A 27,187-nucleotide genomic window follows, 5' to 3' on the forward strand; every position below is an offset into this window, starting at 1 on the left:
GTGCATTTAGATGTAGAAAACAAGTCAGCAAGAACCACGTTTGCTCGTCACACAGAGGTGCCACATGTATTCATGCAAAGGTCACAGTGCGATCAAATGGCTCGGCCATAAAATTAAGATAAGGACATTTGTTGCTTATTGCAGAGGTTGCGATTCGAACCCGGCAGGCTGCCCTGCTCCCTTGGCCTATCCTACAGCATGCTACTCCCTGCCGTGACCCACCAGCTATGACCAGGCCTACCCAAATCCTTGTCACTACCCCAAACCCAAACATGCCTTAACCACGTCCAACTGTCCCTCCTTCCTCTCATCATAGCTAAACCACCACTTTTAATAACCACACTCTTTATTTCAAGCACATTCCTCTAGCGTACAATTTTTCCATTATTGTTAAGCGACTTGGACTAAGTAGTTGTAATACATTTATTTAATATAATGATTATGATGATGCTGCTGCTGATGATGGCTGCAGTGTTGGAGGTTTGGCCAAACAGTGTTTTACACTGCCTCCCACAATTCTCTGGCAGTGGTGGTCTTGGGGGGAGGTGCAAGAGCTGCTCACCGAAGGGCACGCGTCGCCTCCCTGCTGTCCCACCAGCATGTAGAGGATCTCGTCCTTGTGCAGGATGAAGTTGGCCGAGATGTAAACGCCGTGCGCACGTTGTTTGTTGTTTCTGGCGCCTTTCCCTCCAGCTGCCCCGTACGCCGAAATCCTGCAATTAAACAAAGTCGGGGTCCCAAGAGAGTCTCATCATCTCTTCTGCGTGGGCGAAAGTGGGTACCTGTATTGAGGTAGCTACAGATAATGATTTTGGCTATGCCACAGTGTTTATTGCAATGCACTCTTTTAGTGACATGGATTCGATTTCTTGCTATATTTCAAAAGTGGACATTTTAATACCAATCTTTCCTGGGCTTCCCCGAGGTTACCTTCGCATAATATTGGTAACTTGGTGTATTGACGTCAGCGCTGAGAAATAAAAATGGGCCATGTATGGTCAGGACCGGATTAACCCATCGGCCTTAGGCCCTCACGTTTTGTTGGCTCTCCTTTCCATAATGAAGTAACTGCTGAGCAACGGTATCCCGGCCACGGGGATTTGTATGTCTTTGAATTACGACGACATTATTCATAACTTTGCCACAGCTAAAACAAGAGGTGAACAAATGTTTGAAGAAATTAGTGTCGTGAGAGATGTATGTTTGATGACTTACCTTGAATTAAAATGTGGTAATTTTACATAAAAAAATAGATGTGATGACTTCATAAAAGTGTTTTGCAATATGTAATACATTCTTAGGCCCTTCCCTCCTATTATCCTTAGGCCCCCCATTAACCTTAATCCAGCCTTGGCTATGGTGTTGGTCATACCTCCACCTTGTGTGACATAAATGCCTTAATAACCACCTCCTGCCAGCAACACAGTGAATACTGAACCTTCAGAATTATTTCTACTCGTCAGTTTCTGTCTGTATTCAGACGCGTTGAATTTGTACACAAAGGCACCTTGTATGCGGAATACTTACACCAGAAACGCGGAAGATTAATTAATGAAAAAATTTTTCACTTGACCTTAGAGCAACAGAGGAAAATTCAATGAGCGCGGGTTTATAGAGGGCGATGTTAAGGAGGCAGCGAGTAGTGGCTGGAGCTGAGAGTTGGGGAGACAAACGGAGAGAGAAAGATGAGGCGATAGGATAAACAACAAACCACGACTGCAATCTCGCAGTGCAGGGGCTCTGAACTGTTTTTTTTTGCATTTGCAGCACTCAAAAGTGGCCATGGCTTTGATGCACGAAACTTTCGAGTGCAGAGGCTTGTTATTTGTAGTGGCCCATTTGGGAGCACCATCTAGAGAGCTGATTGCCGCTCCACCAGCACTCTTGGTAGGCGAGTGTGCCATCATCAAAGCCAATCTGCTGGCACACACTCAGCTGTACTCTGACCCGTAACAGTGGAGATGTTCAACGTAATTTTTCACGGCAACACCCAAGAGACCACCCCACTCCCCCCCCCCAGCTGATCGCCCGATCGAGAAACCATCGTTGCAGTGAGCCACGTTGTGTGTTTTTTTTTAGTTGCAGATGTTTGTGGCAGACCTACTGATAGTGTTTGGTGAACGGGACGCGCCAAATTTGCACGCCGCGGAAGGACCCCGAGCGCGGCACCTCCACCGTTATGTTCGTGTTGCGGTACGCGTTGTCGCACTGCACCTGCGTGGGCCCCAGCGGCCCACTCGCGCCGCATGTTTTGAACATCCACTGGAGCGTGTTGTCCTTGACTGACAACCGGGGGTGTGGGGTGAGGTGGGGGTAACCAAAAACAAAGGCGGGCGAGTGGTGAAAGTGGCATCAGAATGCACGTGGTCGCGGTTGCCCCAACAAGGGGCTCGTCTCTGCACATTCCCTCGCACCTATGCGCTCATTTCCAGGTTACTCACACCGGTTTCCTCCCACAGGGAAATAAAAAATTTGGGATATTTAAATCGGGAGCAAAATTCTACATCCTCACCGTTGACACGACGTAATGCGGTTTCTTTTTGGTTTTCAGACTGCACGAATACACACGTCAAATGTAATTTTCAGGTAATTTTCATCAATAGCGTCTTACACTCCACTATATGTTGATAAGTGCATCTTGAATGTCCTACACATGATTGCCATAGAGCTTTACCTCGTCGTAAGACCGATGCATGTGGATTGACTGAATCAGTCAGCATCTTGTTGTGCGTGGTATATTTACTGCACGAACAGCGTGTCTGACCTGAATTTTTTGGTTTAATTTCTTATTCACTTTCAGGCAGTCTTTCCAGCTCACCTCAACATATAGCTTCATAAGGTCTGGCCTTTAGAGGTTTTTTGCCGTAACGTTCAAACGTTTATCCAGAAGTGGCACGCCGTACATGGGGCCATTTAAAAACTCTAATTATCAAAGATATAAGAATAGGTTTTCCTTTTTTTTGGCGTCCTCTGATCTAACACCGTTTGAGACTAGGCTCGAAAGAAAGCTGTCTCTGGTGTGGACCAATCAGTTTCAAAGACAATGCATATACTGTCAGGGCGTGTTTTTTGTTTGTATTTTCACCACAAGTATCTGTGGTTAATGCAGACATGATTCCTTTCAAAAGGTTTCAGTTTGGTGTTTTAACATCTTAACACCTGTTTTGTTGCCAGAAAAAAGGGGAAAACCTATTCTCATATTTTGACACTGGCAAAGGAGGTCCCATGATATAATTATCCGTTGTAGTTCACAACATTCTAATGTGGTAAAGGTAAATGGATGCACTCTAATATATCCAACCGCGTCTGGGTTGTGATCTCAGGGGCCACAGACACACTGGAGTATCTACTCATAGCTCGGGTGCTGTCTGGATGCGGTCCTTGTTAGAGCTCGTCACACTGTGACAACTGGCGTTTACAATTCAACGTGTTAAATTACATCAATAAGATGTGAATGTTTCTCTTACAACCACCACTTTGCAGCTCAGCCACCTAGGCAAGTGTGCTTTTTGTGAAAGAAAATGCCCTGTGCATTACATTTCATAGTTGGTAAGAAGGACATTCACTCATCTGGAAATGTTAATATACACATATATAAAACAGTGTTACATTTCACAAATTATCATATTTGCAATGTATGCAAAGGCTGTCAAGCAAGTATTGTACGTTTAATTGCACTACACATTTACGCACAATATTAATTCAACTGCGCCTCTCCGGAGATGAGTGTGTGCTAGCCAGTGTTAAAATAATCAGCCATTTTTTTAGTCATAGTCTAGCCAACGAAAACCTGTGGGATTTTAGTCACGTCTTTGTCTGTGGATTTCATTCTGTAATTTTCTTAGTCTCGTCAACTAAAGCAGACAAAAATAGTCCATCCGTAGTTGTTAGCATTACCAGGTTGGCCAATCAGTGAATTCAGTAAATATTTGTATATTCTGTATTTTAGAGTATTTGGCTGATATACATTTTCATGTGATAAGCCACTTCGTTGAGCTATGTGTGGCCAAGTCGCTTCTGAAAAAGAGCTGTATAGCTTAGTGGGCTATACGTGGTGAAAAATACATAGCAAATGATCATATTTGGTCTCTCTCGGTGCATTGCTAAGGCTGTCTTCATCCATACGAGTCAATTACGCCCGTCATCGTGAAGCGTTGGTCTTTTTAGTAAGTAGTCATTGTCATCATCAAGCTTGGTTATTTTTGTCCACTCAAAGTCATCATTGACTAAAATTAAATAAGAACTTAGTTGACGACCATTCCTGAGTGGCTTTCTGTTCGCAAAATGAATAGTGGTGCTGGCCATACTCTGAGTGGAGTTCAGCTCCAGCTCCAAGTCGAGGCCATCAAGTTTCGAGTCCTGGAAATCGATGTCCACCGATCGACGACTCTTCTGTGCTTGCGCTTGGGGTGGCATGGAAGAAAGCACAGGGAACTATCAAGCCTCACCCCCCCCCCCGTCCCCCCACCCACCAAAAAAACGTGGATGTAACAATGGGCCCACTTCATTAGTATTTGCAGAAAGTCGGCTCGATTCCTGGATATGAAATTAATTGAGGACTGTTTTCCCCACCAGCCATGCCTCAGTCCGCACTGATCCCACGTCGACTCGATCGGCACGGTGAGATTAGCCCCCAATGGGGGATGGGGTCCATTTATATTCATGCAGAATTCTGGCTCATGCATTCTGCAGACACATGCCGGAAGGTCTGCCACAAAATCACACCGTATGTATGTATGTATGTGGAACGTCTTTCATGCTAATCGGAGGTGCGACTAAACCCCTGGCGGGAATGGGCCCAGTTTATACGTCGGTTGGATTGCTAGAATGCCTAAAAGAAAGTTCGGAGCTCGAATCCTGTTCTGGAGACATTGCTGCCAATTACATCTCCAGAGGCAATTAAATGCATGCCAATTTGTAGAAGGTCTGCAGTGTTCGTCCTATGGATAAACCAGCTACATGATACGAATAAATAAAAACTCAATGAAAATGAGCAAAAGCACTTGATAATGACGAAGGCTGGTCAATGGGACCATGAATGAACTCTCTTTATGAATGTATTCTTTATTGATTCTAAACCATGAATGCATTGCTTAATTATTTATGTACCTTCCTGCCAATTATTCCTTAGAGTATCCCTGCGTAAAATACATTAAACATCGACATCCTTCCCACATCTTGCACAGCAAGATGCCTTTTCATTTTTGGCATTTTTTATGTTGCATTCTATTGTTGGTCGTCCGCAGTGGTCTTCTTTAACCGATTTGTTCGCAATTATCCCGCCAGGTCAGGAACATGATGCTGATAAGGCTTTTGGGGGCCGGTACAAGGTGCCCCAAAGCCTTTTTCTCTGCATCACCATTCGTGACCCTGCAGGGGTATATGAAAGTAATGGTTAAATGAAGACCTCTGTGCATGCTGGCACTGATGACTAAAAAGTTTTTTTTTTATACCAAAGTACAAAACGTTATTTAAATGTATCTCCTTACCACAATAGTTTTTTTTCTTTTCTTTTTAGGTTTAGTATTTATTTGTTCTGTTTTCCTTCAGCTTATATGTTAAAACAAGTGAGTATATGCACCATCTGGCACTGTAACCCTTGCCTTGATGTAAAAGCACTTTAAAAATCATGATAAACAAATCTAGCAATACAACAGTGGTTATTTGATGTGATTTCAAATAGCAGCTAACATTCATAATAATTAAAACCACTGCACATATTATTCAAGTATTTGTTTTTTACTAAAATCATAACGGTCATAAATACAGGAACACTTTAAACAACACCATTATCTTCTACAATGTGTATGTTTGTCGTATTATTTTTGTTCTCTCTCTAATTTACGTTTTCCATGTCACATTTTGAAAGTCAACTGCGATGCAAGCCATTTTTTTCAGGGGAGACTAGCTTCCTTGCTGGCTTGTGTGCATACATGATATTTGAACACGTTCGAGCCGCTACGTGCATTTCCATGAGTTGACACGCGACCGCACATTGGTTACCGTTCATGGGGGAACCACGTGGCATCCTTTACACGTAGATGAGATCTCCAGTGAAATGCTTAGCTGCAAGCATCTAGGCTCGGCGATGAGGCCTCGAGGCAAATGAGCAGAGCCGTCATTAAAATAAAACACTTCTAAATTGGGAACGGATAATTACGTTGTTCACGGAGAGCAGTTCATGGAATGAGCACAAGCTGTGGTGCGGGTATTTTACAGCTAATATCATTCCCTTGTGCAGTAATTGTTCAAAGTCTTGAGAAAGTACAAATTTGCATATTAAACAGGGGGAAGAGGATGGAAGCGTGTTTAAGTGAATTGTGCATATTGTGTTTACAAAGCCTCATACAGCAAAAGACAGAGAGCTAAAAAAAAACACTGACAATGCATTAAGGAGAGAGTGTGTGGATATTTTATAACCACATGAACGTGGCTAATTTAAATGCCTGCCTGTAAAAAAAAACACACCTGATTAAATAGGTAAATAACAGAACGGTGGCGGGTGTCACTGGTTTAAATTACTCTGTTCCCACATTTATATTTTACGAGTCAGTGGCATTGGCTTGGTCACTAATCATCCAAGATGAAAGGAAACACGATGGCGATATTTAAATGTGCAATTGTGCGCTTTTGTGTGTATGGATGATTGTATACTAGGAGGTAGCCCATTGCGATTCAAAGGTAATACATCACATCGAGGAACTGTATTTACCCTGCCCCCCCCCCCCCCACTGTGATTTGGTGAATTTATTTAATTTAAATAACACAATAAAACAATACACAGTAATAATAATAGAATAAGGCAACATCTCGCGCAATTGCACATTTAAATGTGGGTTCATGAGCAATCGTCACAGTTGATAAACAGATGAACAAAAACAGAATGACGCCTTTCCATTTTATAATTAAAAAATGGGGCTCAAGATGAGCTTGATGAGCAGCCAGCAACGGGGCAGATCAGGCAAATTATTGGCCCTAAGGTACACTTCATAACCATAACCTACATATTAAAAAGCTTTCAAAGGGCATCTTATTCATTAAAATTGATACAATATCCAGAATGAGTTACATAGACATATATAATTTAGCCGCATATTAAGGATCGACTGCAGAGTGAATTCCATTAACCCTTTCCCGTTCCGAGATGTCTGCAAGTTGCAGGGTGGGTCCCGTTCACCGCTGAATCTCGGAACGCGCACGTGGTTCTTGTTAATTTTATTGAGAGAGGCATACAGCTGTTGTTTTAAAAAAAAACATTGTACTCATCGTAGAAAACTGTAGCGACACGACCGCACTCTATGATAGCTGGCGCCAAATTGTGCCACGGCACCCTCCCACATAGCCTTGTGGGAGCCTCGTTACCGATAAAGTTATTTAATGTTTTCTTCCGATTCCGTTCCGATGATGTGTGTGTACTGCTGAATCGTACGTGTACGTCATCGAAATGAAAATCAGAAGAAAAACATGCAGCTCTGTTGTAAGTGGTAGAGTGGAGAAACAACGCTGTGGGAATGGTAAGCTAAATTATTGGATCACATGGTTATCTGGTCACATGTCAGATGCTTGAATAATTTTGACCGAATTGGCATAAAATGTCCTATCGTATCATAGCTTACAAATGACACCTCGTCCATTGAAGTTGGTGCAGCGGATGACTCGGCGTTAAATCAGTACCTGGTGTTGGTTTGTAAACAACACAAAGGAGACAAAGGCAGTGTGACGCTGTGAGGAGCGGGGGCGTTTCGGTGCTGAATAAATGACAAATTGTTGATGGTGTTGAATGTGGAACCCGCTGTCTCGGGGACATCAACAGAGATGAACAGCGGAGCAAGGAGACAGCACCGCAGGCGTTTTTGGCGCAGATGTGAAATTCCCAGATGTGATGTGGCCAGAAAACATGGCGGTCAAGCAGATGGGCAGCGAGGAGAATTCTCGCAGACCTAGACTGTGATTTAATTCATTGCCTCACGTTTCCTCTCATAGGCAAGGCATTCCTTTCAATAGAATTGGTCAACTATCCCAATGCAAGATTCTCCTGTTGTTATTACTATCTTACAACAAAGGAATGTGTACAAATTACAGGGTGACTGTAAAAGCATAAAATGGTTACTTAAAACATGAAAATCGTTTCATATGTGGGGTGGTTAAAGATGCAGAGATAATATTGAACAAGGCTGGAGGAAAATCAGCTACTCTTGTTTATGACCTATGTGAACATGATAACATCTGATCATATAAACCATATTCATTTACTCTTTTGTAACATTTCCACGAAAGCAATTAAATTGTTTTACCCCCTTTGTTTATTTATTATTTGCTTTATTGTGCTAATTTTTCACTTGAGTGTTGCATAAAACTACCACACCAAGGGCCATATGCGTCTCTGTTCCAGATTAACCCCTATGCCTTCATACGGTGGCTCAATCGATGACCAACTTTGCAATACATTATTTAATTGCAGATTAATTTGCAATATTGTTACTGCCCTGAAAACATTGCTTCTTAAATCGTCCAAATTGTGGCAGAGCCAGAATTGGACCTATGACTCGCAATATTAACAAATGTATTTTAGAACTCTCACATAATGGTAAGGCAAGAATACGTTTTTATTTTGCTATCAGTTGTATAGCATTCACCAATTGTTGAACTACCTTCTGTGATTGTACTTCATTTGCCTGGATTATTAAATTTTCTCATAAATTATGGGTCTAATTCATGTGTTCACATAAAATAAATTTATATTGGATATTATGGGGGTGGAAAATATGAAATGGCAATATTTTTTCCCATTTTGACATTTTTTGTCCGCTGACAATAGGCAGAAAAGCATTTTCCTTAATTGCACGAAATACGAGCTCCGAATACATCTCGATTTTGATATCTGCATGAGAGATGAGTAGTTTTTCATTCCATATGCCCTTACAGCGGGCATAGCCAAAATTACATTGTGGAATGACGAGAAAATGACATCACAAACCAAGATTCATCAGGGGTTTGCCTTGTATAGCTATCAAATGTCGAGGTGATTATTGGTGGATCACACACATGATGTGAGACTCCCTTCCCATGCGTGTTGTGGTGCCGTGCCTGCATTTGCCAAGAGAATCCGTGAGCAGGGATTTTAATCTACAACCTCCATGTCTTTTGACTTGGTTGCAGACCTGCCGGGACACCTTTCTAGGCAGGTCTAGCTTGAGATGTTTTCCATTTATGGTAACGCCGCCTCAGGGGCGGTTTCTTCATTAGGGCGATTGGGCGACGCACCACCAATGTCATTCAACCACAGAGTCACGCTAGCCGCCACTGTGCCTCTGGATATAGTCCAATCAGCGTCATGCTACGTTCTGTGGAGTACCGCCTCTTTTTGGGCGATTTCCCTCCAGCTGAGAATCGCCCCGAGTGGTCCCATAGACTTACATTCAAAGATGTTTTTTTTCGAACGGGGGCGCTGCAATGCATTCTCTATGGGTTCCGGGAGGGCTCGCCCTAACGTGCTTACGTCATCATACGTGCTTACGTCATCATACGTAAGCACGTTTCATCCAACAATATAATTTGTCGCCACCTAGTGGAATCTTTAATAAAATAAACTTGAGTGGTTTGTTTTAATAGTGAGTATAGAAACAAACAAGATGTATTGTAAGAGTCACTTTATTTTTCATTAATATTAAAGAAGTGAAGTTGCCTTTACATGCTTAAGCTGTTGATTTTGCAGGAGCCGCCACTGCGCCGCCTTCTCCTCTCTGTTGCGAGGAGGCAGGGCACTGTCTGATGCAATGTGGCAGCACTGCAAGAGTGCGGATCCCGTTCTCACTGCAAAGTGTTCCTGGGCAATTTTCTTCTCAATTTCTCGAAAACCAATTCTCCTCCTATCTGTTCAAAGCAGAATCCCTTTGCATATTTCTATCATGTAGATATTCCTGATAGTATGTTTTTTTTATACCGTTATGATGATTAGAGCATGATTCTGTTGTTGTTTTTAACCTCGACGTTAAAATAAATTGTTGATTCCAGGGGCCGTATGAATGCTTCTGCTAGTGGTATCCACAATGCTGGTTATAAGTGATGTATGCCTGTACTTAGACGCTTACGTCTCACTGGTGCAGCCATCTTTGCGACCTCCTGCTCCCGAGTCCCGTCGCTTTTACTCGGAACAGTCGGCCCACTGCAACTGCTCTCTTCCAGCGAGCAGGACCCTGCATGCAACATGTAAACAGCGAGCAGACGTGGAGCCATCTTTTAACAACATCAACATGAAGCAAACAAAAATAATACGTTACGTTCATCTCTGAAGTGAGAACAATGTGTTGCCTCGTGATGAAGCTGTACCCACACAGCCACTTCGTGGCTTGCAACTAAATTTAGGAAAGTCTGAATTTTATTGGGAACATCATGGCAGGCTTGTGATTCAATCGGAGCTAATCAGAGTGAGGTATTCGACGCATTACTCTCCCAGCAGATTACAGCGCCTCCGATCTGGCAGCTAACAATTAAGACACCGGAACTCGATGGTCTGAAGGGTGGGCGGTTATGAACTTGGCAAACAAAAACATCATTGAGAACCCGACTGTGGAAGTGCCGGGATTCTCTCTCTCACGACGGCTGTAGACCCCACACTGAACCGGGGCTCGGACGCATACACGTTACATGAATGTCAAATCAAAAGAAGCATCACACTGCGCTTGTGGTAAAGCACAAACCATCAAACACATCACCAACGAGTTGGCCGTCCACGCACACCCTGGCAGCATCACTGCAATCCATACAGCATCTATTGCCGCCTTGGATTGCTCGAAGGACCTTAACATTGAACTATGACATCTATACAAACTGTTGCTTACATGCCAAACGAAAAAAGAAGATAGAAGGTGAATTGTAGTGACCACTCGCAGCTACTACACCAACATGTGTTTTTTTTACACATGTTGGTGTAGTAACAAAATAGATTTTACCTACCTGCCAACGTGAGTCACATATAAACGAAACTAAGCTGCACTTCCCACAATGCACTGCAGATGCCATTTATTTTACAAACCTCTCAATAAAACTTAAAGTTTGGGATGCAATTGCAGTCTATAATCAGGACAGAATATTGAGAATGGATGGACTGGTGTAAAGGATTAAGATGAACAGGTTTGCGAGACAGCTTTTGGAGTTGTACCCAAAGGTCTGAGTCCAAGGGGAGAGAGAAAGCGAATCTAAAACCAGGTGGATAATTAGATTGTGAATTCAACATGCGACAATGATAAATTATATCATTGCTGAGCACCCACCAGACCAGGCCTCCTGAGAGGGGTTGTGTTGTCTGCACCCATCTGGTAGAGAAGTCACTGATGAATCCTTTGCAAAATTTGTTTCATAAAATTGTAAGGGCCAGAATGTGTCTTTCTTATTTGCACCTTACATACAATAAATGCACTTCCTGTTTCACTATTTACGTCGTGTATGGAATGGGATGCCGTCATCCAGCAGTGGACTGAAAACGTGCCATAGTTTTAATACGTGGATGTTGTATACATGATGACAAAAATAAACAGGTAAAACAAACCTAAATTAAAACTGTTAGCACGGAGAATGGTAGGGTGGTACAATGCCCTCACAGCAGCGTGACACCTCCTCTCATGTTCAACAGCACTTGATTACCGTTCGTCCAACTTAAGTGTTTGGTTACGTATAGATTATGAGTCTCTGTCCATGCTAAAATGATCACATTCATAGCACTAATCTCTGTGGGCAGTCTTTAGCCCGTGGTGGAAATGTTATATTTATATTGTTGTTGACCCAAGTTCTTTGTAAGACAAATTAATCCAAACCTTGTGATAATTTTTGAAGTGCTCTACTACAGCACCACAACACTCAGCCACGTATCCCTCACGACCTGCCAGAATTAGCATCACTGTGGGGGAGCCAAAAGCAATTCACCTGTGCATAATTAAGTTAGTTGTTATTATTTAATATTAAGATCATCAAACGGTGCCTGAATTATGAAGACACTCACCGCCACCACAGAAATGTGGCATTGAGTAGCATCGGAGATATTGTATTGTGTGTAGTTGTCACGCTTGTGATCTATCAGCTCTCTGATGTGCATTTGGATTGTACCACGCGCTGTTCAGCAAGATATCGACGAATTCACTTTCCCAAAGAAGCTCCCAAGCACGCGAAACGAGACATCAGACATGCATGCCTTGCGACACGCGACAGTGACCCGAGCACACACGGCGGCGGCAATGGAGATGATGACCAAAGCCACGTTTGCTCATCTTGGCAGAGACGATGACATTTTTTGTTGCCGTTTTCGTTTACTGAAGCGCTCGTGCCAAAGCGCACAGAAGCGAGTCGTCAGGACTCGTCGAGGCTGGGGGTCCTTCCCTTTTCATTTTGCGAACGCGTCGCGAGATGCGGAACAGCGCGACAGCATTACCGCTCGGGGTGCTGACCTCCGGTGATGTACAATGCATCAAGTACACAGACCCACATCCCGTGACGCAGGAACTTCACATTTAATTACATTAAGTGCTTTGTAGTACCGAATTGATAACGGTGACGGCTGCCAAACCCCACTGCCCCCTCCCAGCCCCACTCCATCCACCCCCCACGACTGTGGCACTAGAAAGCAGTGAAGGGAAGCTGTGATGGGCGAGCCGACCCGGATGCCTCCCCACTATTAAGGCAAAGGTGACATTGTAAACATGGTTAACAATGCTCGACGCTAATGCTCGAGCGCAACATATACACACAAAAACAATTACCGAGTCGTGACATTTAAAAAAAAGTCTGCCAGTCACAATCTGTCGCGGCAGATTCAGACAGAGGGCGCTGCACCACACAGTGCAGTTTCACGTGAGTTTGTGAAACGTTCTTAAATGCAATCGCATTTCGTTGTGATTTCAAACATGGGGGGGGGGGGGGGAATCAGGATATGTAAAGAGTTTGAAGAAGACTTTTTGACTTTTAAACAACTTTTATTGCCACCAGCAGCAGCAGCAGCACTAGAGGCGATTTCGATATGAAATACACCGTCACCAGCAAACAAATGAAAATAAACGCTACAAATCCACGCACTGTGGCGCTAAAAGCACCGCGCACAGCACGAAAGAAGGGAATGTTATTGAGCAGGGAAAGAGAGGAGTAGGCCAGAGGGGGGGGGGGGGGGTTGAGACGATGCTATTTTAGTTTAGTTTAATATTTCTATGGCAGAAGTGCATCGAATTCACTTCATAGGAAGAGACAGTCGTGATCGCTAGAAGAGAAATACGTCTTGAGCCTGGATTTGAAGAGGAAGGTTTTCTTCAATGCTGAGGGCCGTAAGACACTAAGTGTAGCATCACGGATCGAATATTCGCCCATTTAGTGAAGGCTGACTGACCGTTTTGGTCAGGGACTGAAAGAAAAATACACAAATTATACGATTTAAGTAGTAAACCTCGATGTACAAAAACTATGTTTAGATACTAAAGTTTGGATGTGTGATACATAAGAGGGATAGTTGGTGTTTTAAAATGTGTTTATTTTGGGTTTTCTGTTAAATCTATAACAACATAAAAAAGCATACCATTTAAGTTTTGAAATGTTTCTGCAACGCAAATGTAAACTCATTGGTTGGGGCAGGACCACTTCACTTCCTTGTTTTGGTCATTGCCTTTGGGAATTCGTATTGAGTGGCAGTGTGTCTTGCCTCACGGCAGATGTGGAGCGTACGTTCACAGGACGTTCCTGTTTTTTTATGCTAATTTTGGTCACGTGACCAGGAAGTGACGATTTTAGATTTTCAGTGAACCACGCGGGCTTCGGCCATTTTACTGATAATTCAAGATGGCGGCACGCATCGCATCTCAGTGAGACCACAGCCGCACTTGTCCATTGTGGGAGCTTAAGAAGCATTGTCTGTAAGTTGTTTATATTTCTATAATATTGACAATGCTGTTGTAATGTTGGAATTACCGTTATAGTGATGTAAATGCCTTTATGGTGCCGTTAAGTTGTTGTAGTAAATACGAGGCCTAGTTAGTAACAAAGCCTGCGACTTTCCTTATTGTGGATGTTACTTGTGATTTAGTAGGTCGAGTCAGACTTGTGCCTATGTTGCGATCCTGAGAGTAAAGATGACGAAGCATCTTTACTCTCAGATTTTTGTTGCTATTTCTTTTATACCTGATGATGATTTTGTTGCTATTTCTTTTATACCTGATGATGATTGCTTGTGTTGCAATCGAAACGTCGTAATATGTTATTTTAATTTATTATTTTATTTTTAGACGTGACTTAACCGAAAAGAACCAAATAATGACAAAGCATCTCATCCACAGTTTAGTGTTATGTGTAATGCTGTACATTTGGGGTGCAGTGGGATGAATACACGATGTGCCTGTATGCAACGCACCAGCTTGTGTTCTTGTCTAGCTGTTCAGTGGTAATGTAGGGGCCTGGTCCGTCCAGGATCTATTGTTATCTAAGACAATGTTCTGATGCTGTGGTGTTCATTGTGTTGGTGTTTCCGGATTATAACAGATGCTGTATCTGTGTTTTCTCACCAGTTTTACCTTGTTACAATCAATAAATGACGATTGGAGTTGGACGTTCATCCTGGCTCCGAGGGTTTATTGAACGCAAGGTTATCTACTCGATTAGCGGTGCAACGCAGCGCACAGCGAGGCTGAGATACAGTGCATCTGACTCGTGAAATATGTACGTGCTATAAATTGTGTTTAATATTGTTTATCATTATTATTACACGCTTTTATTTAACTCACTCTGTTGTTGTCGTATCCTCAAATCTTGTAACTCAATTTTAACCCACTTCTCAATGTGGTATCGACTGCAAACTTGGTATACTTATGTCATATTGGTGACAATACTATATCCTATCATAAAACATATTTTTAAACAATCTTTTTTATATGTTATGTTTCGGGTTGGGTCTAATTGTCCACGCTCAACTAACGTTGGCTGTAAATCACCACGGCCCTTACGTTATGGCAAGCTTTGCGGCCACTTCCTGGAGTCGTGGAGTTCTGCCATTACTTGTACGGTACATTTCATTAAAGCGTGTTTAAAAAAAAGTATTTTTAAATATTACTTATTTTATTTTGTTTATTATTTATAGAGTTTTAACTGTTTCTCTGCACATGAAATCGACTAAAGTATATTTTTAAATATTTTTTTTCTGTATATAAAAAAGATAGAGATTTTACAAAAAGATCGGACATAAACTGATGCAATTATATCATTGTTTTCCATTTTTATTCCAGTCAATATCAATAGTAAAAGTGTTCAAGTAATCTCCCGAACCAACAGTTTGGATTGGATGAGATATCGCCGTGCAATTTCTAACTAAGGACCTTATCCAATGGTACACCCCTATGCATGACAAAATTTTCGTGCAAAAAATTATATGATTCCATATTTGGCTATACGGGCCATATATAAACCATTTTATTTATACAGGAAAGCCTTTGCATTGTCTCAATGTTTTCAGAAAACTTTCTGGCATTTGGAAGCGTAAAAAAAGTTTTGTCAGAATGAAAGTGGGGTGTCTAGAAAAAGCCACACACATGAAAGGATAAAACTCAATCTCCACCACACAAATGCCTACAGCAGGGGCCAATATTTTCAATAGACAATCACTATTGAACAACATGCAATATTCGTGATCTATAATAATGTTTTAGTTTCTTCGTATGTTGGTTACCTACACGCTCCGATTCAATACCGTATGCCCCTGTCTGGCAACTTCGATCCACCAAATCCAGGCATCTGAGTGTACCAAAGACAAAATCTGCGTTCAATGGGTTAGTGAACTTTAGGTAGTCAGGGGCGTCGTTTGTGCAATGTCTTGCACCAGTCGATTAGGAAGCCCCGTCAGTGAAGGTTTTCAAGGCTCGTCTGAAATCACATTAATTTTCTCTTGCATAGCCAACTGCGTAGTGCTGTTTTCTAATTAGTTTTAATGTTAAGGATTTTTTACTGGGATTCGATTGTAAAGCCCTGATTGCCTTGTGTGAATGGCGCGATATAAAACTGAGTTTTACTTTTCGATTTAAAGTTTTCGTGACTGCAAGGATTCATCTTCTTGGTTCTTTCGGTAAAGTCACTTAGAATGGAAATAATAAAATAATAAAAATAAAACATTACAAAATAATTCTCACGACGTTTCGGCCACAACGCAAGCAGCCGTCCTCAGGTGTCTTCTCGACAGACCTGCTCTCCACCTGAGGACGGCTGCTTGCGTTGTGGCCGAAACGTCGTAAGAATTATTAAATGATGTTTTTTTTTATTATTTTTTTATTTCCATTCTACGTTACTTTAACGAAAAAACCAAGAAGATGAGTTTTACTTACTTACGAATACTATTGTTCTCCGTCCTAGGTTGGGCATCCGGAAACTCATCAATTGATTATTGATTGAGCTGGGTGGGGGGCTCTGGCTACCCACCACCCCTCGAGAGAATGCCCCTACCTCCACCATAAGACCCCTTCCTGCCACCATTTTCTCAGGGTTTTTAGTTTCTGAGCCAGGGCTCACAAGTGTTTCAGCTCACGTAGCTTAATGGTAAAATTAGCTTGTGCGAGTGGGATTAAGAGTAGGGTTTTCACTAAGCAGGACGTCCATAAATGACGTCACGCACCTAGGGGGGGGGGGGGTCAGACATTTGTGACGATGCGTGACGAGGGGGGGGTGTGAGAAATGTGACGTCACATCAAAATGCGCAACTTTAAATACATTTAGACAACACGTTCTACTTAATTAAATAGACTTTTTAATAAATGTTTTCTCCTACAACATCAGAGTGCAGCGCCACATTAAATACGCACTACAATGACAATAGTTTAAAGCGATTTGAAGCATGTATTATATTTTAGGGGGAGGGCAGAGCTTTGTGACGTCATATTTGAGGGGGGGGGTCTGACTTTTTGTGACGCCGTGTGACGAAGGGGGGTGGGGGTCAAAAATCTTCCAAAATCGCGTGACGTCATTTACGGACGGCCCCATAATCAGGACGCCCAAAACGTCCTGCAGGCAACGGCGGTGGCTCGAGGTGCGAGTGGGCCGCACAGTGCAGCCCACTCGGCTAATTAGCATGGCCGCACGCGCAAAGAAGTGTCGAGACTGCTGATCAGTTCAGCTTAGCAATCCGCACTCTCAGTGATTCCATTTCCCCGGGCAGTACCATGCCTCCACGTGACAGAGAGAAGAAGGGAGCGTGACCATAAATGAAAAGGGGAGTTGAATATCTCCAGCTGAATCTGCCCAAAACTGTCCTGAGACTCTGCGAAGCTTTGTCTTACGACAATGGAATGGAGGCTTTAGAGTTTGGCACGAAAATGCCATGGAAAAGGATGGCGGCACTGTCAGAATCCATCTCGCTCTTTCCAAGCATGAGACATCACTGCAAGTGGTCCTTTGAAGCCGTGGATGCCCTGAAGGGGCAATCCGGGACCAGTGCTGGGCCTCTGTTTGTGGGTAAGCGGCCAGGTCAGTCAGAAGTTCGTGCAGAATGCGGGTCGTGAGGCGTACGAGGAAGCCGTCGGGCTCAGGAGAGGGCCCTGTTAAGTTGTTTGGGAGGAATCCTGGGGGAGCTTAAGTGTCAAGATACAGAGCGTCCTGCTGGGGGAGGCAAGAGAGGACACAGCCAACTCTTGGGTCAGTGTAGGCGAGTCTCAAAGCACGTCAGGGCCCCCAAGGGCCCAGCAGGTTATAGGAACAAAAAGGCAAGGGGCCCAGAGGATGAGTGGAACAAATCGGACAAGGAACTCCCTCCCCCCACCCACCAAAGGGGGTTAAAGGGCTCGGGGAGCACGGGGAGTGTTCGTGTTCAGGTGAATCAAGTGTGGGGCAGGAGGCCTTTGTGAGGACACTTCCTGCGAGGAGATGCAAAACGCCTAAAAGGGAGCCTGTTGCATGGTCGAGGAGTGATCACCACAGACCGGCGGTTGGCAACCTGCGGTGCCGGAGCCGCATGCGGCTCTTTGGAGGGACCGCTCCGTGACGTTATTCACCACGCGTCGCGGCTCTTGAAATAATGAGTTTTGTTGATCGAATTCGAACAAAAAGTGTCTCTTCTCGTTACTTTTATTGCCGGCCCCTGCTCCAGACCTCTCAAAAAGGGAGAGGGGCAGAGCCTCCCTGCCTGCCGGGTGACCGACACAAAAGTGTATCCGACACAAAAGCGAGAGTCTCAGAACAGTTTCAGGCTTGAGATGTTCAACCCTTTCCATCTATGGTAACTTGGTATATGGGAGTAAACTGGAGCGTCCAGAGAGAAAACACACAATCACCAATGGAGATGTAATCAAAATAACTGCACCGAATAGGTCATAAAATGTCTTACTGCAGGCTGCCTCATAGCTGCGCATGTGAATGTTAGTCACGTGATTATCTCAGCATTTCACCAACCCCTTGTGCACCACAGCCTTAAATGCCAGTATTATTTCCAATAAACGCACTGCCGGCAAGCTGGGGATGCAGTATTAAAAATGTTTTTTGGGGGGAAAGTGGGGTGGTTGTGTTGTTGTGGGCACAGCTGCATTCATCAGCAGCACTAATTATCATTAGCGTTCACATTGCACTCATTATCATTCGCGTTCACGTTGCACTAATTACACGATGTGGCAGCAAAAGTCGCGGTAATCACGGGCGGCAGCTGTGCCACGGCTAACCAGTAGCACTTTAAGGAATCCTGAATCAGTTTCACACTGAGCCCCTGCCTTGGAGGCCCCTGCCTTGGAGGCTGGAGTCATGTGAAAAAATAAGTGACACTCTATCAAACTGTGCATCGATGATTTGTGGGGTTTTTATTTGTCGCAACAATTTGGGCCATATTCAGACTCAATTTGGCAGAAAGATGGATGCTTTTATGGGAAATCAGCCCCTCTCCACAGATTTGCAATTCATTTCGGGTCGATTCCGCGCACTGGCAGAAAGGCTCAAAATGTATGGGGGGTAGGGCGGAGCCTAGAGATTGTGGAAATATTCCCACCGTTTGCATAATCTTGGCAATCGACGTTGATGGCCATGGCTTGTCCACAAACCGCTGAGAGAGCATAGTGGCACAATTTTCCAAAATTCACGTTGTGCGCGAGACGGATTAAGGCCTGCTTGGTTGGCTCAACCTTGTGGGTTTGGCTAGGATGATGCCATCGGATGATGCATTCAGTTGAGTCTCCTTGGCTCCTTCCCACAACGATGATTGGCTGCCAGGTCTCTTGCTGAGTGGTGCCACATCCATTCTGCCTGGTGGAATTGGTGGAAAAAAACTACATGCATTGAGAGGAATGCCATGTAAGTCTGAAGCCAGAGTGTATAGGAATTATGGTCCCTTTAACCTCAATATAACGATATCTATGAGGCCATTTGGATCATGCGACTATGTGATTTGAGATGCGATGCACAATGGCCTATTTGCTGGTGATATTGCTGGAGCATTGCAGATTCACAGTAGATATAAAAAAAACACTTTGGCTATGCCATACAAAGCCTGTAGTGAATTTACATGTGTACAGGGTAACTCGTATATGATAATTTTTGTGTGCGGTAATTACAGTTGTAATTTAAAGCTGGTTATGTTAATTTTAAATGATGTAATTATTTTGCAACAAAATTGTCATTGGGACCATTAAAGTGCAGTACTTTTGTAAGACGAGTCTATATTGTGAAGTAGGTGACTCTTTTCACTTTAATTTGTGTTCATAAGAGGTAGTTTTGTGTTATGCAAAAAACACTTATAAGCGGCTGACATGAGGTGAACTTCTTTCACAACCGTGCTAATCGAAGGTAAGATGTTGATTAACATCCATGAAATTGACTAAATTGTGCATACCGTTATTGCTGAGACATTTTCCGAAGACGCATTCGTAGTGTGTTCTTAAACTGCTTGGACATTTTTTTAAAAGAAAAAAACACAATTCGTTTTGAACCTTGACCCGGGGCGAATGCATATGATGCTAGGGATATTTAATCATAGGATATGATAAGGAATGTTGAAGATCAACTGTAGCCAACCACACTAATCAGAGGTGCGGGGGAAGGACAACAAACTAAAAACACATAAAAAGTAGTTCCAAACAAATGAGTTTGCCAATCTAGATGATTTAGAAGTGCATAGCTCCAGTGATTTCTTAATATTAGAAGTAAGAGCGTTCCAGATGACCGCAGAAGCACATCTGATAGCGCGCGATGCAGTGACCGCCTTTGTTCGATGGCTAGCCAATAGCCGCTGCGAGCATGACCGGAGTGCGCGTGATGGTTTATGCTCCTTGACAAGATCACCAAGGTATTGTGGTTCACTTATGGCAAGCACTTTGTGTGTAATGAGTGCAACCTTATAACGTATTCGTTTGGCAACTGGAAGCCAATGTAGCTCGGCGAGCACTGGATGGACATGGTCAGATCTTGCAGTGCCCGTACACGCTGCAGCTTGGTAATGTTCCCAATGGAGAAGGAGGAATGAGATTGGCTCGTGTGCAGGAGCTTGATCGGCTATCGCGTTGTGGGACCTTGAGGGATTGTGGGCGACTAGGGGAGGCCTTCATCCAACAGTGGAAAGAGCATGGCTGATGGTGGGTAGAAAACAACAGAAAACAACAGACGAAGGCTTACCTGGCTGTGGGCACCACCGCAAGGTGATGCCATCAAGGGCCACGAGGGCTGGGCTGCGTTCCCTGAGCAGTGGCGTCTGCGCCGTGGGCAGCAGCTGCCCCTCCTCAGGCCTCCGCGGGGTCCCTTGTTGCTGCTCCCTCGGGCCCCAAGTGCATTGCAGGCCGATGAGAAAGGGACCTCTTGGGCGCCCCACCACACCGCGCACCAACGTCCAACTGTGACACAAGCAGGTAGGTGTGACACCGGCTGACAAATCGGCTGCTCGTTCGACGTCAAGTCAAAGTGCATCCCAGCTCGAAGGACACCTGGGCGGATGGTCATCACCATTGGTTGCCCTGAGAGTGTTGACATTTTCACATTCTCATGGTAGAGGTCATTCCAGCTATTGCATGGCTTCTATTTACTATCACCGTATAGTTTTTTTTATTGACTTACGATGGATGATTGGAAGTGTCAACCGCCCCCCAAATGGCATTGCAACTTGCAACCTTCCTTCTAATTTGTGTCATTTGCACGAACCAAGTTTTCTTCAATCATCGAAAATCCGCCACTAAAAAATTGTGGTCTTTATACAACTATACGTGATGCTATATGCAGGCCCACATATATATGAAGGGCCAGCATTCACTGGATTTGCTTGAGTGTCTCTTAAAAACCCGACAGTGGCCACTGCTTCATGACCTCCCAAGTGAACACAAGTGTGCTTAATAGTAAATGCACTCGAAAGGAACTCGTATACACAGTACACATCACGTTTACCTTTATGCTTCTGATGCGGTCACGGATTAGTGCATACAATGAATGGTTTCTTCAGTCGAGTAAATATTAATTTTAAAAAGCACGGTGGCAACCTGAAATTAACAGTTGCTAAGTGGCAGTATTTTCACGGATCACATTTGGCCTGATTACATTCCTCGACCCATCTACCTCAAACGGCTCTATACTCCTCAGCACTAGCTGGAAGTGCACCAATTCCATATCCTTCCTCGATCTGTTATTCTATTCTTTCCCATTAAGGTAACCAGCAGTGAATTGACACAAGTTGTGTGTCGGCCAGGCGTTTGCTGGTAGCGAATTGTTTTGGAGGTGAATTTGGTGAATTGCACCGACTTCATCGTGTGCCGCCAAGCCCTCAGTCTGCTGAGTTGTGGGGTGACTAGGAAGAGACAGTGACAACAGCAAGTTGGTTTTTGGACCCATCCCCCGTACTCGATGGTCATCCCCACCACGCGAGAGGAGAACATTTCAATCATGGACACTGACAAACAAAATGGAAACGAAATCTGAAGAGCAGACAAGAAAGTGTGGAGAAATGCACGATGGGAATTGCGCACCGAAAGAGGAGCATATGAATCAGAGAACAAATGCAGAGCATAGACATCAATTTTGGCTGCTAAGTAGGCTTGGGCAGGACACATCACCAGAAGGCATGATTATCGAGAGAGTTCTGCAGAGAATGCACAACCACTATAGCGATGAGATCAACACGTGTGCGTGGGTGAGTAGTATTGCGGCATCACGACTATGAAAAATGGTGATTGCATTTGGGAGGCCTTCATCCAGCAGTGAATAGACCATGAGTGATGATGATGATGAGCAAGTATGGCATTTTATTATGAGAGAGAGAGATATACGTGAAAATATTTTCAGAATGCTTTCTGAGCATTATGTATGGCAATATGATATATACACTGTAATATTCACATGCATCTGGGAATCAGTAATGTTGTCCTGAGGCTTAAGTGATTGGCATTCAAATTGCATATTGCATGCGCACAATCTGGCCACACTTCTGTGGATCCCTGCCCCATCTCACGCATATTTGTGGATGTCCAGTTTTACCAGATGACTCATTGCCTAGAGATCAGATATTGTTCGAATTTCGCAGGACCACAGCTGGGCTTATTTTTTGTGGCTCCCATTAATCTTTACAATGTGCTCCGCTACGGAGGCGATGGTTTACTCTTGGGAGGCGTGTGCGTTTGTACTATCTTGTGTTATTTTCACGGCGTGTGGATAAAGGTAAAAACAAACACATTTCACAAATGTTATCACAATTGTGCTCTTGGCTATTTTTCGTAATTGAGCATATACTTGAATTTAATTTGAAATTCTTCGGAGAAGTAGTGACATGAATCGGGACATACTTCAAACCTACACACACATTTCGACGGGCATTCCTCGATTCATGAATAGGATGCGTTCCTGAAGAACGGTTCATAGATCCAAAATTAATTAATCAAAAAATAATTCACATTATTTTAAAGGTAAAAATTAAGGGTACGTTCTCATAACACAAGGTAATACGTAATTCTACTCTCCCTTTACGATGATTAAAACAACACGTAATAATAACAATAATAAATACATTACTGTCTTTGGTGAAGTAATGAGACAGAGGCTGAAGTAATGCACCTCATAAACTAGCCTGGCTCTGGATATGCAGTGAGATGGGGATTAGATCTTTTCACGAGTCTTCACCAGAGCTAATGAAGCAACTTGAGTATCATCAGTGTATATCAGTGAAAGGAGAAGCCATTATTCTGGATGAGGGCCCTAAGAGGGACAATGTAGAGAGAGAAGAAGTGAATCAAGAACACAGCCCTGTGGAACACCAACAGATAGGGGGAGGGAGGTGTGGGAAGGGGACTCCACCCACATCTCCCTCCCCTATTATCCTCACGTCTCCCTCTCCGTTGAGGGAGACAGAGAATGAGATCGAAGAGATAGGAGGTTTCACATTTTTTGACACGGTTGTCCATCAATGTTCAGTGATATATTATTGCACGTACCCTACAATGATCCTTAATTGACAAATGTTAAATACATTATTATTTAAAGCTTTCGTGACTGCAGGGATTCATATTCTTGGTTCTTTCGGTAAAGTCACGTAGAAGGGAAATAATAAATTTAAAACAATATATATAAAAAAAATGTGTTTTATATATTTTTTTTTTTATTATTTCCCTTCTACGTGACTTTACCGAAAGAACCAAGAATATAAATGTTAAATAGTGCAATTAATGAAACGTTTCCACTCGTTCAAAAATTTGACCGTACTCATCTCCACTGGGGGCCATTGGACGATGGTGAAAATTCCACGTTACTTTTTTTAGGTAGCAAATCACTCCGTAGGACAAGCACCATTGATTTCTCAACTTTGGAAGAAGTTACCCGATTTTAGATAGCATCACGCAAAAAGGGTCAAAATGTCTCCTTGCTCAAATAATCATCGGCCAGCTTTCGTTCCCACCGGCCGCTCTGATCCAGTGGTGAACGTTTTCTATTCCTCTGATGTTAGTTAATCTTCAAAGGGCAACCACCGGTGACTTCCCCAAGACGAGTGGTGCTCGGTTAATTAATCCTGAAAGGATGATCGGCTAGATCGAACCCTGATCAAGAATTAAACTAAACTATTTATTTATTTTGCCAGGTAAAGCCCACTGAGCTATATAGCTATTTTCCAGAAGCGACCTTAACACAAATTATAACTCAACGAAATGGCTTATCACATGGAAATTGATAACAGCTACATTCTCTAAACATGTAATGTTCATTATAAATGTGGAGTGAAAAACCGGAGGACCCGGAGAAAAATCCACGCGACCACGGGGAGAGAGAGACACGCAAACTCCAAATATACAGCAGGCGTCAGGGTCGGGATCGATCCCACGACCTCCTGCCTACCAGGCGAGGTAGTTAACATCTCGCCACCGTGGCACCAAATTTGAACTCGCAATCGCTTCAGATTGTGAGTCAATTGCTCCACTACGGAACCATCCAGCTGGAAATTCTAACGACGACAACGACACATATAGTGTATATATTGTCAATCTATATATACCAAAGAAGCTGTGAATCTACGGAACAATAAATAAAACATACTCAGAAGTATGATTCATTATTATTTTAAACCTACTTCACAGATTCACAAATTCACCTCTGGCCACATTGTGTAAGTAATTTATTCATTCTGCCATTCATATATTTACTTCAACTAGGCATCGGTGCTAACGTGTGTGCGTCACAGTGGCACGCGTGCACTGGTGCTCATTATCATTGCTCGCTCTGCGATACCCGTGAAACGAAAAGCACCATCACCATTGCCGCTGGCGCCACGGTCTCGATCATTAATCGCATGCCAAGAGGAGCCAGATATCACCGGATTACTGTGCCGCCACGCAGTCAGTGTTACACGCTGCCGTTTTCTATTCAGAAATTGCACATGCACAGCCCTTGTGTCAATCCACTGCTGGATGACGGACTGTCCTCATACCCCGTTGGTCATGGTAGTTATTTGACCATACTTTACCACGCTAACCCCGCATGCATGATGGTCACCTATCCATGTACTATCCAGGCTCAACCTCGGTTAGCTTCTTAGATATGGCACATTCCACACGATATGAATATACATTAGGTTATATCATATACGGTGTCATTGTTTTTTTTTCAATAAAGGCAAAAATATAATAGGCCAAATCCTAATTTAAATATCGCCATCTTGAAGATGACACATGAAGGGGATGCTTCATCCCCTACCTGTCAGTTTTCTACCTTGGTAACACTGCAATATGGGGGCAGAATCATAGCAATAATTTAAATTGTTCTCAGAATATTTGTCATTCGTGCATAGCGCGAAGAACTCGGTGACCTAAATTTAATTCCTGCCCACAGCTAACGTTACTGGTTAGTAGTATCGCTTTGCCAACCCACACATGGAGTGCAGGGAGGCCTTCGTCCAGCAGTGGATTGACAAAGTGAAGTATTATTTAACCCTACATCAGAATTTTTCGACATGATGCGGAGCCTCACCAGGTGGACTGGCTTGCTAGCTTGTTCACAACATCTTCTTGGGAAAAAAAACACTTACAAACGATCTGCCATTATCTTTGCATCACAGAAACTGTCTCCCCAGTCACACTGCTGCAGTCTTCCTTGCAACTCGCAAAGCAAATCTATCTTGCATTTTCTGCTAATTTAGGTCTCCATTCATATCGCTGCCGTACTTATAGATTCAACAAGCAAGTGGGACCGAAATAAAAGGCATTGCATATTTGATCTTTTTAGCAAGGGAAGGGATTGCCATCAAAAGCTCATTGTGGCTTGACAGAACCTGGACGCTTTAACGCGCCAGGGGATTAATGAACCCCTTTCTATAGAAACAGGTGTGATCCAAATGGTAAGAGAGACCTAGTAATCAACACTTGGATTTTCTTGTTCGGATGCAGGTGAGTGCCTGTGGTAGTAAAAAGAGCTCTCGTACTGAAGGCAAAATAATCGGTCTCGTATCTTAAATGAGCATGATGCAAGTTATCATTTCTAATCTCCAAGTCAGTGGTGGAAATCGCAAGTTCCTATGTCTGGGGATTTATTCATCTATAGAACAACAAATGTAACTTTTCAAAAAGTGTTTTTTAGAATTTTATGGATGCCGGAGGAATAATTATGAGCTGAGTTTGAACCCATGCCTGGGATTTGAACTTGTAATATTCTGATTGTGACCTGCCCTCGTGCAACACTTCTTCATGCTCTTGTGACTTTGGCTTTAATATTCAATTTCGATAAAGAACTCTGAGATCTCTGAGCTAAGCCCTAAGAACTGCCAAACCCCACTTTTCGCTAAACCGTCTAAAGCCTGGGCTGCAGTATTAATGGGAGTGCGAGTCTTACTAACATTTCAAATGCTCAACTGTCTCTCTCCGTGCCTTTATTGTGATAAATATGTACATTTGGTTACACATCGATGACCAGTAACGCATTAAGACATATTGTGGGCGAAATGCAATGTGACAGGAACAATTTCAGGGAGGTGAATCTGCTTGTGTAAGCGTGCACCCCCCCCCCTCCCCACAATCTAACCTCGTTTGTATGGAGGCACCTTGGGTGGGAGCCCAGATGAATCGGAATCAGAACATTTATACCGGAGGAATCTGATGAGCTACAAAGCTTTTTTTCAAAGATGTCCATTAAGGGCGGGTCCGCAAATTACATCAACAACAAAAAATACAATAAAGGATGTGAGAGTGAGATAGAAGGAAGTTAAGCAAGTCACTAAAAAAATAATTTAGTTCATAATTATGGTATTTATGACGAAGGTGAAAGGTCAAGGTGTCCTCTCTTTGAGTGAACCTAAGTCAGTGGTGAAAATTCCACATTCCCATGGTGGAGGCCAGTCTCTCTCTCTCTCTAGGACAGCATCCTAATGCAGGACTCTCCTGAAAAATCTAAGCACTTCGTGATGCTTTTCTGGATAAATACATCATTATTATTCATTGTTATCAGTAGTAAATATAATTATGATTTATTGAAAAGTGGATGTCCTACGAATGAACCGGCCAATGCCATAATAATAGGAAATTCTGACAACTGGCTTAGGGTGACCAATGCAGATGAGTATCACCCAAGACTTATCCGAACAGAGAGATGCTTTCATTAAAATGTGCTACTTATTTATACATTACCAATTTGCTCAAGTAAGTTATATATACTTCGTATACGATTTTACAGCTTGTCAATTCTAGTTCAAATACGTTCATATATTATTCAACAGGGTACTTATCGCTGGATCCAATGTAAAAGGCAACAC

At 43.2% G+C, this 27,187-nt stretch overlaps 1 protein-coding gene across 1 annotated transcript in view; it reads right to left on the minus strand.

Moving 5' to 3' along the window:
• Positions 1–27,187, minus strand: part of LOC144933585 (tyrosine-protein kinase receptor-like) — a 179,132-nt gene that overhangs the window by 48,842 nt on the left and 103,103 nt on the right. The window contains exons 5-9 of the mRNA XM_078858531.1: positions 20,599–20,813; positions 10,092–10,196; positions 4,308–4,403; positions 2,105–2,282; positions 563–713 (exon numbers count right to left, since the gene is read on the minus strand). Of these exons, the coding sequence (XP_078714657.1) occupies positions 563–713; positions 2,105–2,282; positions 4,308–4,403; positions 10,092–10,196; positions 20,599–20,813 (745 nt within the window). The remainder of the gene's footprint in view (positions 1–562; positions 714–2,104; positions 2,283–4,307; positions 4,404–10,091; positions 10,197–20,598; positions 20,814–27,187) is intronic.

This window comes from Lampetra fluviatilis, chromosome 7, assembly GCF_964198595.1.
Source record: "Lampetra fluviatilis chromosome 7, kcLamFluv1.1, whole genome shotgun sequence".
In the NCBI taxonomy this organism is placed as follows: Eukaryota; Metazoa; Chordata; class Hyperoartia; order Petromyzontiformes; family Petromyzontidae; genus Lampetra; species Lampetra fluviatilis.